General features: G+C 40.5%; 1 protein-coding gene across 1 annotated transcript in view; it reads right to left on the reverse strand.

The window, feature by feature from the left end:
- The window catches only part of FRK (fyn related Src family tyrosine kinase), a 35,428-nt gene that overhangs the window by 4,935 nt on the left and 14,474 nt on the right, over positions 1–16,019 (reverse strand). The window contains exons 2-5 of the mRNA XM_083497848.1: positions 14,897–15,018; positions 11,582–11,745; positions 9,521–9,689; positions 5,525–5,683 (exon numbers count right to left, since the gene is read on the reverse strand). Of these exons, the coding sequence (XP_083353974.1) occupies positions 5,525–5,683; positions 9,521–9,689; positions 11,582–11,745; positions 14,897–15,018 (614 nt within the window). The remainder of the gene's footprint in view (positions 1–5,524; positions 5,684–9,520; positions 9,690–11,581; positions 11,746–14,896; positions 15,019–16,019) is intronic.

Genomic DNA, 16,019 nt, shown 5'->3' on the forward strand with positions numbered 1-16,019 from the left:
TAGTGCTACTTTGAAAAGCTTTTCAACACTTCCCCCCATTATCCATCAAATACAGAGAAAAGATTTGCATTCTAAAATTAGCACAGGAGAGAGAAGACGACTGTGAAATTCTCATGGATGTGATGCTGAGCTTTTATTGTATTTACCCTACTTTTGTTTTAGATTTAATACGTATATCTCACTTTTCTATTGCAATTACAGTGCAGCATATACAGTATAATATTGGCTATGCAAAATTTCATATGGAATATAATAACATCAGGAGCAAGTATATTCCACCTGCTGTTCCTCATGCCATCCTCAATGAAACATAGGCTCCAGGACTCTGACCCAGATCCCCCCAGATACTATCCTTCCCCGGGTATGTGCCCAAAGGCAGCCACTCAAGGCACTAGTCCCACACATTTAGAGTCTCCCTTGCCACATCTGTCAAACAAAGAAAAAAAATCATTCCCTAGAATGCCAATTTTCTATCATTTCTCTCTGGCAGGCACAAGTAGCGCACTGCAAGACCAAATGAGGAAACTGACAACCTTAACATCGCTTGTGGAAACCACAAGCCTTGTCCCAATGAAATAAATAACACTTGCTTGTGAATAAGCATGGATAGGACAGTGCTGCTCAACAACTGTTAAGATTTATCTTCAAGTCTAGATGAAACATTACAAACACCGTATTATGTAAGGCAAGGTCTCCATAGCGAGCAGAAACCTGCATAGGCTCTCCTTGACAACCATTACCTAATTGAGAGTATTTGTCCTATTGTAACAAGAATCTGAAATATCTATCATTGTGTCTTTCTTATGGCAATTTTATTTCACCTTGAAATGCAACTCACTATTTGCTGTACATTCTGCACACTGCAGAGGCAACTTTTCCTCTGTAGCTTTTCCATCAATAACTGTTTGCACATCCACAAAGTAGTGATGTTTCATGTATTTACTTTCTGCCCAGCCTACAGATCTCATGAGAAAATTGTCTGCTTCATAGTATTGCTTATGTGATTTAAAGGTTTGGGCTTTTAAATGGGCTCTCAGGATGCGCACGCACTGCTGCGGCATTACTCGTCTCTGAGCGTGAAAGTTAGATTCCCCTGAAAGTCATACAATGGGATGGCAATTTAGCAGGGCTGCATTTTACTTCCGTTATCACATGGATCCACATGTGGAGACTGACAGTAAATGAAAAGTTCGTCTTTGTGAGAAAATACTTTGGAAATTCTTGAGTTTCTTCAGTATACATGGGACAAAATTGGAATGGGGGCGATGGAATACAACTGCCCCACAGATTCAAAAAGTGTCACCAGTGTGGTGTAGTGGTTAAGAGCGGTAGACTCGTAATCTGGGGAACCGGGTTCGCATCTCCGCTCCTCCGCATGCAGCTGCTGGGTGACCTTGGGCTAGTCACACTTCTCTGAAGTCTCTCAGCCCCACTCACATCACAGAGTGTTTGTTGTGGGGGAGGAAGGGAAAGGAGAATGTTAGCCACTTTGAGACTCCTTAGGGTAGTGATAAAGTGGGATATCAAATCCAAATTCTTCTTATTCTTCTTCTCTTCTTCTTCTTCTTCTTCTTCTTCTTCTTCTTCTTCTTCTTCTTCTTCTTCACCTGGTTCAAGTTGATCCTGGAATTTTCGGTCTGGTTTGAAATGCTGCAAGCCCCATTCCCACTTGCTAGCTTCCCTCTCTGGCTAGTTATGTCCACATCCCCAAGCAACTCCCTCCATTACTTGCATTTCAGAAGAGAGAAGGAATAACCAGAACTTACTTCACAAAGAAAAGGACTCAGCGTACATGAAGCTATGCTTCTGGCCATTTGCAGAAGTATAATTTCTTGCCAAGCATTATAGTACAGTACCTGAATCAGAACTAGGTCCCAAGGAGCATAAAATGTGAAGTTTTTTTATCTGCTTCTCAGCTCAGTTCAGAAGACACAGAAAGCTGCAGATGCTACTATCATGTCTAGGAGCATCATTACTAGTGAAGGACAGGTCCCCCAAGGCCTCTCCTTTGTCCTTGTGGCTACCCCTGAATTTTAGAGAACCAGGCTTCTAAAATGGTTGCAGGGCCTCCATAAACTCAGAAGGCTTTCCACTTTGCACAGTCACCCTCCACGTGTTGGAGGGCAATGGAAACAATTGTTTTTTTTGGGGGGGGGGATTGAGCTGGCACACTCATCTCTGCTGCCACCCCATGCATTTTCTCTACACATGAACTTTATGTCCTAAAAGGCAATGTTTCATAGAGACTACTATTTATGTCTAATCCAAATTCTGAAAGAACAGTGTCAGAACTGCTCCTGAGCACATCTATTCACGGGCTATTTGTCTTTGTTTTTATCTTTTGTTTGTACAATGGCTCTCCTGTAATTTTCAAGGCAACCACACGTCTCTGTTCTTATGAAGACAACACACCTCTCTGACAGGACAGACAAGCGTAGAAGACCTTGATATCTAAAATATGAGCTGACAAGGCCCAAGCATGCTTAAAAGTTACATGCTTTGATTTGGAAGCCTTCATGCCTAATCACAGGTGTGGAGGGGCTAGTTATGCTATCTCAGTGACAAGGAAAGAACACACCGTAATACAGATACTTTCACAGCACTGTTTGACAAACAGTTCAAACAATATGACTCACAAGGGTGCACCATCCAAAACCTTTTAAACACAGCATGAAGAAAAGGCTTCACTCTCATCACCTCTTTCCATGTGATGAAAACAACTTTTTCCACAAATGCACGTTCAAGTGATAGGCAGAAGTATCGTGCAAGCAGTGATGTGAGAACTGGACTCAAGACCAGGAAGATCTGGGTTCAAATCCCTGCTTAATTCTTAGAATTTCTTCATCTAAACTACCTTAGGGGTGTTGTGGGGATAGGTAAAGGTAAAGGGACCCCTGACCATTAGGTCCAGTCATGACCGACTCTGGGGTTGCGGCGCTCATCTCGCTTTACTGGCCAAGGGAGCCGGCGTACAGCTTCTGGGTCATGTGGCCAGCATGACTAAGCTGCTTCTGGCGAACCAGAGCAGCACATGGAAACGCCGTTTACCGTCCTGCCGGAGCGGGATAGAATATATGTGGGGATAGAATATATATAAACAGAAAACAGAAATGTGGATAAGAAATAAAATGAAAAGTCCAAATCGGTCATTACACTTGCCTTTGAAAACTACCCCACAGATCATTTCCTGTTAATCCATTTTAAATCTGCTACATGTTAAGGAAAAGTAGTCAATTAATCAGTACTTAAACCTGCATGCATTTTACAGACCATCTGTGATGGGATAGCCATGTACCGGAAAGAAAAAGCAAACAAAGTGCAATATCATCCTCACAACACGTTCCAGCAATCTCAGTGAAGTTATGCTGCTTGCAAAAGAAATAAGAGCAGTTCTTGCTTGCAAAGGTAAGCTTTGGGGATGTAGAGCTCCAGCACCATTCAGCAGTGTAGTTTGGGCTCACATCTGCAGGTTCCTGAACCTAATGCAATATTCAAAATCCACCCCTGTGTTTGTAAGCTACACTCCTCAGATGCAGGGATTAAGTAAGACTCAAGCAGCTTGGGTTCAAAGGGCAGTGCAGATGGCCAAGGGATGGATCTTGTGAAGATGGAACAAGACCGGCTACAGATCACTTGTCTTTGACCCCTGCAGCCAATGAAAGAGTGACCCAAATGAAAGCAGAACATCGGGAGAAGCTTGGAGGTTTTTGACAGGGTTCTTTGGTGATTGAGAAGGAATGTGGAACATGTTTACCTGGCAGCAGCTAATGAAGAATTTTGACATCACACCATATATATAGAGAGAGAGAGGGAGGGAGGGAGAGAGAGAGAGAGGGGGGGGACCCATTAGGTCCAGTCGTGGCCGACTCTGGGGTTGCAGCGCTCATCTCGCTTTACTGACCGAGGGAGCCGGCATACAGCTTCTGGGTCATGTGGCCAGCATGACTAAGCTGCTTCTGACGAACCAGAGCAGCGCACGGAAACACCGTTTACCTTCCCGCCAGAGCAGTACCTATTTATCTACTTGCACTTTGACATGCTTTCGAACTGCTAGGTGGGCAGGAGCTGGGACTGAGCAACGGAGGCTCACCCCATCGCAGGGATTCGAACCGCCAACATTCTGATCGGCAAGTCCTAGGCTCTGTGGTTTAACCCACAGCGTCACCCGCGTCCATATATGTGTGTGTGTGTGTGTGTGTGTGTAATGATTTTGCTTTTCTGTTCTCTCTTTCACTCTTCTCTTTTAACCCTATTTGGTTTTTAAAAATATTTTTTAATAAGTTTTCGTTTAACATCTCAAAATAACATAGTACCATATATTCCATGACTTCTCTTCTTCCCCTTCCCTGGTTCATTTTGTTTACCTATTATGCCTGCATATTTTACAATGTCCATTTTTGTCAGTTTTCCAATTTTACATCATTCAATTAGTTATTAAACTGTTGAATCTATCTTAATGTGTTTTCAAATGTGTAGTTATTTTCCATATATTCAGCAAAAAAAATTCCATTCCTCTTTAAATAGATATTTTTCTTGCTCTCTTAGTCTTAGTTAAACCTACTAGTTCTACATATTCTATCAGCTTAAGTTGCCAACCTTACTCGGGACCTCTCTCACTTTTCATTTTTGGGCTAACAGAATGTAAACCGCCATTGTTGCATACATTTATGTTTCTCTAACACTTGGGAACTTCTGACTGCACCATTCCTAACAAAAATGCTTCCGGTCTTTTTGGGAAGGTTGTTTTAAACATTTTTTCATCTCATTATAAATCATTTCCCAGTATCCTTAACAACAACAATAACAACAACAACAACAACAACAACAACAACAACAACAATAATATATTTATACCCCGCCCATCTGGCTGGGTTTCCCCAGCCACTCTGGGTGGCTTCCAACAAAATATTAAAATACAATATTCCTACAGATATTAAAAACTTCCCTAAACAGGGCTGCCTTCAGATGTCTTCTAAAAGTCTGGTAGTTGTTTTTTCCTTTGACATCTGGTAGGAGGGTTTCCACAGGGTGGGGGCCACTGCCCGAGAAGGCCCTCTGCCCGGTTCCCTGTAACCTCACTTCTCGCAGTGAGGGAACCGCCAGAAGGCCCTCGGCGCTGGACCTCAGCGCTGATTAATGGGGGTAGAGACGCTCCTTCAGGTATACAGGACAAGGCCATAAACTTTTCACATGCCCAACACATATGAAAAAATATTCCCTCCAAAAAGGGATGGATGGGTAAGAGAAAGGGACAATTTGATTGATTCCAAATGTTTTGGAATAAAAGTTCTTTTATTGTTTCAAATGTAAGAACTGTGAAGAAAAAAATATATATTTAAAAATGTAAATAGTCTATCTAAACATAGAAAAAGACCACCTGGCCATTTTGTGGATTCCCCACCAATCTCTACAGCCAGTCAGAGTTTATTGAGCTGCTCCACTCTTTTCCTTCTCTTTTTTATTAGCGCATTTGCTATACTACAAGCAGTACACAGTATTGCTAAATGAAATGTTTCCTACTCACTCTGGAGGTATTCTAGCAGACTTCCATGTCTCATCAGTTCTGTAATAATATAAATTGGATCCTCTAAAGTGCAAACAGCATAGAGCTGTATGAGCTTTGGGTGTCTCAGATTCTTCATTATCTGTGCTTCCCTGAGGAAGTCTTTTGGATCCATTGAACCTGAAATGAGAACAGCAACAAAAGAAAATTAGCCCCTGTTATTAAGGGCCATCCTTGTCTGCCCTGCAGTCTTGTGCAAATGACGAGCGCTGCTGCCTTTCGCTTTGCAAAGTACGGTGTACATCAGTGCAAATTCAAGTAAGGAATTCATGCAAGTGAAATGACAAAGGAGAACACAGGTTTTGTAATTTTCCCTGGCTTTAATACAAAAATAATAACTCTAATAACTGTAGATAGCGGGTTATTTTGCCCATCATAAAGGCTATTGGTCATTTTATGACTGAAATGGTAGTCACAATGTTTTATTGGTTTAACTGCTGCTCCCGGATACTAGAAATGTAACCATGATTAGAAACAGTGCAATAATTTCCAACATCTTAAATTGCCTGCATCAGATCAATCCCTCTAGGTACAAACCCAAGCAATAATGATTCGCCTCTTCCAAGCTACATTGTTGAAGCTCATTATACCTTGGAATAGAACATGTTTATTACTTAGAATTATTGACCTTATCAGCAAAGGGGCAAAACACAAGGTTCTGATGCACCTATCATGCAGTAAACTTGCCAGACGGAGTTAAGACTTGAAAAGGACTTATAAAAGTAGTGCAGCTATAGAAGGGAAAATGCAATACTATACTAAACTCAATGCTGGCAGTCAATAGAAAATGAAAGTGCCAATAACAACAGAAAATAAAAGTGCCTATTTGACTTCATGCAAATTTACGGTGCAACCACACTCAGAAAACTGAACACTTCTTGTCCCCACCCCTCAAAACGAATATTGTAAAGCAGAAAAAGGCAACCAAAATGATCAGGGGGCTAGAAAAACGCCGTTATGGGGAAAGGTTGTAACATTTGGGGCTTTATAGTTCAGTAGGAAAAGGTGATTAAGGGAGGGGACATGATGGAGGTATATAAAATGATGGGAAAGTGTGGAGAAGATTGGTAGGGGGAAATTGTTTCCTCCCTTCTGCATCATACTAGAACCTGGGATCAACCAATAAAAGTGAATAGAGATTCAGCACAGACAAAAGGAATTAGTTCTTCACACAACACAGTTAATTAAACTGGGAAATTTGCTACACAATGCAGTGAGCACCAATCACTTGGACAGCTTTAAAGGGGGATTAAACAGATACAGATATTCATGGCAACTAGTTGTGATGGCACCATTGGCTCCAGTGTCAGAGGCAGTCTAAATACCAGTTATTGGTAACACAAGAAGGGGAGTGTTGTTCTGGTCATGTCTCTAGCTAAATATCCATTGGACAGTCAGTATGGAATGCAGCCTACTCTCGCAAGGCATTATTTTGTCTGAAAGCCACCCACCCCTTTCTTACAAGAGCTTCTGGAAAATTAAAGGGCTTCTGGAAAACATTCAACAGCAATTGCATCCAGCAGCAGAGCTGGGTGCCAACATACATATAAATAGCTGTTACAACATGATGGGTGAACCTGTCTTACAAATGCATCTGGCAGCATTTTTTTTTGGGGGGGGGGGGAGAATACAAACCCAACATGGATGTATTAATAAAATATCTTGATGCTTCATGGGACTGCATTGCTTTTATGAAGATTGCTGCCAGTTTAATTAGGAATCTTGTGCCTCTCTCTGTGAGGTTAATTGAAGCCCTTTCTAAAATGTAGAGGCTGCAGACTAATCATTTAGACTTTTAATCCAGCATTTGCAGGATCAAAGATCAATTTTTAACCAATCTTGGGTAGGGGGGATGGTTTGGAGTAAATGCAGTTTTATCTTATGAAACTCTTTAACTGTGCAACTTTGCAATCATCAGTGTTCCTAGAAATAATTTTCCTATGCTATCTTTTATTAAATGGATAAATTGTTTCTTCTCCTACTTCACAATAAATATTTTATTATTACACTTCTATAATAGACCAACACTGTGTACAATAAAGGGCATATATTTCAACAAGTCTTTGACGGGTGACTTTCCAATCATCTGCCAACATGAAAATAAATTTTAAAAAATGTTTATGATAAGTTGTAAATAAAGTGCTCTAAGTGCTTTAAAGACATGAATTAAAACAAATAGATGTTTTTCCCAGGCCTGTTAATACAATCAACTTTTAAAAGACAACACATGATATACAAGGTTTGAACAAATACATCTGATATTACTTTCAAATTCCCCATGTACCGTATATTGCCAGGAGAATTTAAGTAAATCTTGTCAGTATTTAGGTGATTTTTTTCAAAGGACAGTGGCTATTTGCTTTTCTCTTTAATAAAAACTAAAGTGAAATCCTGTGGCCACTAGCTTCAGTTGCACCATCGCTCTGCCCAAAATGTCATGTCACTAATCACATTTTAGCACTGCAAATAGATCTAAGAGAATTTATGATTGAGAGGGATTGGAAACTGTAATGGACTCCATACAGCCAGATACCCCTCTCTACTTACCATCCAGGCAAACAAGAAGTGTTATCAGAGTTCAACAACACATTCCAGCATAAGCAATTCTGGAGGGTGCAAAAGCTGTACCAGTGAAGGGTTTGGCTTGGAGACAGTGGTTTGGGGAGAGTTGTGGGGGACACACTGAGAGGTCCACAGGCCTGATATTTCCCACCCCTGCTCTAGGTCAATATAATCATGATGTTGCAGCTATGTGTTGATTGGTTCCTTCTTTGCATGGGGAACAACATCAGTGCACAGTGTCATGATTGGTGGGTGGCGTGTGTAGGGAAGCCACTAGAAATGGCTACATTAGCATTTGTTTCTCCATTTCCACCTTTTTTGGAATGTTTTTTATTAGGTTTTTGAGAATAAGCAAATACATAAGCAGAAGATGTTGTCTGTCAAATAGGGAATGCAGATACAATTGCACAACACTATTATACTGTATTCCTAAAATCATTATCTGTTGACACTCATGCTATGTAAGTGCAAATGATCACAGCTGCCTTATACCAGTATTAGTCCTAGTAAATGCCACATGGTGTTTGCAAGCTTCTCTCATTTATCCTTATGTGTGGTATATTGTTACTTCGTAACTGGGAAAGTGGCTTGCTTTATGCTATTCAGTGCATGGCTAAATAACAGGCAAAACTGAAAATTGCAACCAATGAAGCAACTAGATTCCCCAAATGTATGATTATCAAATAGGTGAAAAGAGCCCAAATGAGCCCTCGCCCCACCAGGTTCAGAGGAATCCCCTAACCTTGATCCAAAAAAGAATTGCAGTGGGTATTTTTCCAAACATCATATTGCATCACAAGCTTTCACTCCCCTAAGTTTAAAAAGGCACTCACAACACAAGGCAAGAAGGAAAAATTGTTGCTTGGATAGAGAACTGAAAAAGCCCCTCTGGCTTTGCAAAAGCTCATGCACATATCTAAGAAGGCACTTCAGACTGATATCCTTGTACATAAGAGCTTTTAAAAGAATGGAGGAAATAGACTGATGGAAATTAATCTTAACAGTAAATAGCTGCGACTCTGGGTGCATTTTCAAGAACATAAAGAAAAATAACCATTATATGCTTTAAAATAATATCTGCCATGAGCAGAAGATGAACCAGTTTTATTTTCATCATCTACTCCCACAGTGAATCTATTTGTTCTTCGTTCTTGATTGTGTAAGATCTTTTGCACCAAAAACAAAATAAAAATTGCTAGGAGAATAATCGAATTCAATGTTTGAATGAGCAGGAAATGCAGTATACACAATGAAGGCTACAAATAGCATTTTCTATTTGTTTGTCAGTGCTCTCAACCATCCATACATTGAAGTAAATCTTGCTGAAATCAAGACTATATTTAGATTTTATGCAGATTTTGAGGGTGAAATAGTCAGAGGTGTTCTTTGACATACCTGGTTTTAGCGTCTTAATGGCCACCGGTGTGGTATTGTTCCATAATCCTTCCCAGACCTCGCCAAACTGGCCAGAACCTAGTCTTTTTAAGAGCTGTAAGGAATTTCGGTCTATCTCCCACTGATCCACAGTTTGGTATGACAAATCATAGGTTGCCGGAACTTCTGTCTGCATAGGATTAAAAATGGCACACATAAATTATGTGCTTTTCTTTTTAAAAAAACAAACCCAAAACAACTGTATCTATGCAGGTATACCGATTTAAGAGGGTGTCTGCTAAACAGAATGCGGGGGGGGGGGGCAGTAAACCAAGCAGAACTTCCCACAAGCAGCCAGGTGCTTCTTTATATGACACTTCCTCCCATGAAAACAGGAAGGTCCGGTCTTAATGATGAAGCAGAGGGAAACTATTGCTTTGGACAGCAGGCCCTAAAGGCCAGAGCTACTTCCATTTTCTATGTTGTTTTTATTTTTTAAAAAACAGGGAAGCATCATTTCGACACTTTCAAAGATATCAAGAGCTGGTACCTTTTCCTGATCCCACAATGGTCCCCTGCAGTGCGAATTGGCAGAAAGAGGCAGTGACGGGTGGACTGTCACTGTTTACCGTTGGGTTCTTCACATTACCACAGAAGCCACGGCACCATCCCTTCTCCTGTGCCACCACACTGGCGATACGCCAGTACTGGCCCATTTTCTGAGGACTTATGTTATTGTAGGGAGTGGCACAGACCTGCGCACTCTGGGAGCTTTTTACATTATACGTTGACAGGAAAGGGTAGGGTCCATTCTGCTGTGTCTCCCATTCCCCCTATATAATGTATGGATCCAAATGCATAGCTGTCTCATCAAAAATAAAAAAGGTCAACTTGTGTAGCAGAATCAATACATTCCATAGAAATCAAGGGGTACTTGCCCAAGTTACAGTTACAAGACCTTTATTATTAACACTGTTTGAAAATTAATATTATTGGAAAATGTTTCTTTTGCTTACATGCAATCTGTACTGCTTTCAGGAGATAGGACCTTTTTTCAAGGATAATCAAAAGCTGTGCAATCATAGGCAACACTGCTGTAAGTCAAATCTTAGTTTGACTTATTTCTTTACATTTTAAAAATAGATTTTCATTCCGCTTTTTAGAAGGATCTCCTCACAAAGCAGCAAGCAGAGCATAGAGCAACAATGCAAAGTGCAATTTTAAACTTTCGGTTATAAAACAGCCCCAAACCTTAACATTTGCCAACACATAAAAGCTACAGTCTGCCCAGCACAGCTGTTAGACACAGTATAAACAGCATAAAACAACATTGCCACATTAGCAGCCCACTTAAAACTGCTCCATAACAGTGGCAAAGAACAGATGTCCTTCAGATGCTGCTTGAAAATCTGGTGGGTGGAGAGAGGCTTGCCTGATCTCGCTTGGAAGCCAATTCACAGTTGTGGGGCCACTGCCAAGGAAGCCCTTTCCCCATACCCATCAAATGGATGGCTCTCATAGATGGGCACATAGCAGGGTCTCTGATGTGAATCAGAGTTGTGGGGGGGTTTTGTCTCAGGGGGATTTGCTTTTGGTTGTGGTCTCTTCAACTTTGTAGACAGATTGGAATGGGTTCAGAGGAGGACAATGTTGATACTTCTTTTAGAATCTGAAAGATGATTATATCCCTAGATTAGAAAGAGATAGAGAGAACCAGGCAAGCTTTTAGAATAACAAAATATTGCCTGTAGGAATCTGATGGGGTTCTGAGTTCTTGTTTTTCAGTCAGTACTTATAGACAGCTAGAGTTATGAGGGGGGCGATTCCATCTCAATATGGGTTTATACTGTGACTTCATAAGTAACATGCTGGCATGTTCTCCCCCAGGCCATACAATTATATCTCAAACATTGCATGGCTCTCTTGTTTTCATTATCACTGATATGCCATCCCATATCATGGTGCAGTTATGCATCATTTCTTAAACTATTATCATGGCTGGAAGGAGGGTTAAGTACTTATCAATTCAATCATCAAAAGTTCACTCCATTTTGAAAGGAAAATGTCCTGAGTTAGCTCTACCTTTACACATGGCCTCCCAAGCTTTACGCACAGCCCGTCGCTGGAACGACTGTAGTATCTGACAAAAGCATTCAAGGTTGGGAAAGTTTTCCTTCTCGTCACATAAAAGCCGCCATTGTCCAGACGTCGGATTCGGTAGTGCTTCACGACCTTCCCATCCCGTACTAGAAAAAATAAAAACAAAGGAACACAGGAAAATTGCCTTATTCCAAGTCAAGATGTTGAGCCATTTAGTTCAGTGTTGTCCACTCTGACTGGCAGATGCTCTCCAGCATCCAGGCAGGGAACATTTCCCAACTCCACCCACAGGTGCCAGACATGGAACCTGAAGCCTTCTGCAAGCAAAGCAGATCCCCTTCCACTGAGCTACGACCCTTCCCCTAAGGAAGGCATTGTGAATTGCTTAAGACTTGAATAAAAACAACACACATAATATAATATAGTCAAGTATCCAGCCAGGAAACGTGCCTCCTAAATGAGTCTCCAGTGACCCAGTCTTATGAGCTTTTGCCCTGAATGGTGTATTATGTAATGACAGGGGAATAATAATAATAATAATACAACTCATATATTTCTAGTGGATGCAACTGACAACCCCCCGCCAAAGTTAAACTCTGTTTCAAAGGTTTGTTTTCCCTCTGCCAGGCATGGGCTACCTCAGTTGGAAATAGCCATGCTCTTGAATGAAGCTTGAAATAAGGATAACTTACCCCTGAATAAAAGTACATTGACTTCTTATAATTATGCTCACTCTGTAAGACCTTTATATCCCTATTTATTTACCATCATGTATTACTTGCATATGGTACCATATGGTGCCTTAATAAAATAGTACAAAATATTTTATATGCATACTAATCTCAGAGACACACGTGTGTATATTCTTGTCTGATGAGGAAAATGTCGTGATTCTGTCATTATAGAATGGCAAGCTGACCATTACTGCACATTATACTTCCAACTGCACATTATACTTCCAACAGGAGTTATTTTTAGACACCTCTAGGGTACAGTAGCCCTATTTATAACCCAAAGAGGACTCATAGATTGAAATATTAAATCAATTTTTTAAAAAACTTTATGTGTTATGGCTTTATGATCACCCAAGCTCCCAAATGCCAGGAGGTCATAGCTGTTAAACACCATGCACTATTTAGGCAATATGCATAATGTATGGCATCATATGCCATGTTTAGTTCCAACTTCATCATAACCTCGGACCTCGATGACTGCCAGTAGCAGAGTGGCAAGTGTGTACAGACTATATCTTTGAAGCACATTCAAAGAATTCTGGGCCCTGTGGTTTGTGAAGGATTGCTGGGAATTTTCACTCTGTGAGGCATAAACTACATTGCCCAGAACTCACTGAGAGACAAAATGGGCTTCAAATGTATCTTATAGGTACAGGGTGTACACATAGATGGAGTCTATGTGATTGGAGCTCTCATTCCATATTACATGTGCCCAACTGGCAACCCATACTATTTGCATACAGTTGGCAGGCCGCTTAGGGGTCTTCATGTAAACTGAGTTTTTAATCACCAGCAATTGGATATTAAATGAATATTTAGCCCTATCTTCCTTAAGCAGTTAGACTTTATCAAGCTTGCAGTTATCTTAAATTACCATTAGAGGGTGTATAGGTGTCATACGGAGTATATTATTTTAGATTATTCCCCAAGTCTTTAGTCGTGCACTGTAATTCATATGCTTTTATGGTACTATTATACAGAGAATCTGAATGAAGATCAAATTTGAAGGTTACATATGTTAGGGGTCTTTTTCCATATGCATGGTGGGGCTAGAGGGTGCGTGAGGAGAAGTGGAAGAACTGGTGGGAGTCATTCTGCGTAGGACTCACTGTTACCTGCAGTTGAGGATAAGATGGCAGCTTCACCTTTCCATCTACTGAAGTCGACTAGACTAGCATTTAATAAAAACAACAACAACAACAACAACAACAACAACAACAACAACAACAACAACAATTTATTCTTTATACCCCGCCCAGCTGGCTGAGTTTCCCCAGCCACTCTGGGTGGCTACAATCAAGTGTTAAAAACAATACAGCATTAAATATTAAAAACTTCCCTGTTTAGATGATGTCTTTTAAAGATAAGATAGCTGCTTATTTCCTTCACATCTGAAAGGAGGGCGTTCCACAGGGCGGGTGCCACTACTGAGAAGGCCCTCTGTCTGGTTCCCTGTAACCTCACTTCTCGCAATGAGGGAACCGCCAGAAGGCCCTCAGCGCTGGACCTCAATGTCCAGGCTGAACGATGGGGGTGGAGACACTCCTTCAGGTATACAGGACCAAGGCCGTTTAGGGCTTTAAAGGTCAGCACCAACACTTTGAATTGTTCACGGAAACGTACTGGAAACTTATTTTTGAAACTTATTTCAATTCTGGCAACAGGAGAGTGTCTTCTACCATATCTGAGTCCACAAACTAACTGTAGAGGTTCAGGACGGGCCACCTGACACACACAGCTCTGCCCTAGGACATAGTCAGGTAGCTGCTGCTGCGATTCCCCAGCATCTGCTGCCTGATGCGGTCATCTCATTCTGCCTATTGGTAGGGCTGGTCCTGATTCTGCTACAGAATTATATCTACTTTCAGACACCACCACAGTCGGCAAACTGAGGAACCACTGTTGCTACTTTATGGCAAGTGTGGTATTAAAGGGAGATGTAAAGACTACAAAAAAAATGTATTATTCACCGTTTGTTAATTTTGGATCAGAAAATGCTCTTTCCCCCAACTTCAGAGTATCAAACTCAGAGTATGATGGATTGAAATAAGTTTCAAATACTAGTCTAGTCGACTTCAGTACATGAAAGATAATAATAATAATAATAATAATAATAATAATAATAATACCACACCCATCTGGATGGGTTTCCCCAGCCACTCTGGGCAGCCTACAGCACATAAAAAAGTAAAACATTAGACATTAAAAAATTCCCTATGGAAAGCTGAAGCTGCCATCTTATCCTCAACTGCAGGTAACAAAATGTTTTGAGTGAGCCCTATGCAGTGGCGCTTACTTAAGAGCAGGTAAGTATAAGCTTGCATTGTTAGTTCACATATTCAATTATAAGCAAACCTCCCCCCCCCCAATTTAAAATATTTTTAAAAAGTTATTAAGTTCTAGCAGTTATTGCCAGTTCATGTACCTTTGTGAAAGAAATAATCACAGAGATTTTTCATGAACAAACCCAGGAGAAATAAGGTCAAGACTCTGTGTGTGTGTGTGTGTGTGTGTACACATACATACACCAGGAGAAAGGAGAAAGATAAAATAGTCATCATACCTGAAAGAGAGAATTCACCCGTTAGACTTTCGCTGTTTCTGATCAGGAAAGCTCCGTCCTGATTTTCAGGATATAGCAGCCGTTTCTCAGCATCCACTCGTTTAATACCACCAAAAAACCACCTAAAACAGAAAGAAAGCCATAGAACTAGTTAATGGCCGAAGTTATGTTTGTGTTGGGCACTTGAAGAGCAGCTGGAAACAAAATGAATGTCGTTATTGAACGGATGCATTTGTTTTTTATCCTGCCCTTCTTCAGGAGAGGAGCCCAGAGTACCTTTATAATAGAAAACAACCACTGCAATAAAAACAATACTTAAAATGACCTATTTAGAATCTGTTAACAAAGCTCATCAGTAACAAACACCATTAATAAATTTAGAGAGGGGTTTTAGGGATCAAGGATACTAAAGTTATGAAGCTGCTATTAACCATAAATGTAATTGAGGAATGCTGGGTAATGCATTAATTTTCATCACTAGTGGTCAGCAGGGTGATGGCACTTTGCCTGACTCCCATCACCTCTTACTTAGAGGGACAGGGCCAAGACCAGCGTGGTGAAAACACAGTAGCAGAGCCAATGCCACAGTCCCAGTGGTGCATTTGCCCCATAGGCAAGTTAAGCTCCAGTGACATCAGTGATGGGAGATCAGGTAAATGGATACTGTTTTAATTCTATTAATGTTTCAGTGTTTCTAATGATTTCTTTTTCTATGTTTTTAGCAATTCTTGTTTTTATCTGTAAGGTGCCTTGAGTTATTATTATTTATCAGCAGCAGCAGCAGGTAAAGGCTACTGCCTCACTGCTGATTTTCATCTGGGTATGTGGTAGTTGATTTAAAAGATTTACAAAGTAGCACAACCAAACAAATCACAAAACAGATGAAAACAAACGTTTGACTACATTTTTAGACAGTACAAAATATTGCTATTGACCTAAGAACAAAGCTTTACTTCAAATTATATACCTATCACTCTTATATAATATTTCTTTTTATTTCTTTAGTCAATAATATGTAATTCAATAATATGTAAGGAATAAGTAACCTATCACTCTTGATAAACGGTACACAATTTAAGGTATGAATAGTAAAGGTGAGAAGAAGCAAGTTGTGGTTAACTAT

The sequence above is a fragment of the Podarcis liolepis genome (assembly GCF_965112155.1).
Source record: "Podarcis liolepis genome assembly, chromosome: 3".
In the NCBI taxonomy this organism is placed as follows: Eukaryota; Metazoa; Chordata; class Lepidosauria; order Squamata; family Lacertidae; genus Podarcis; species Podarcis liolepis.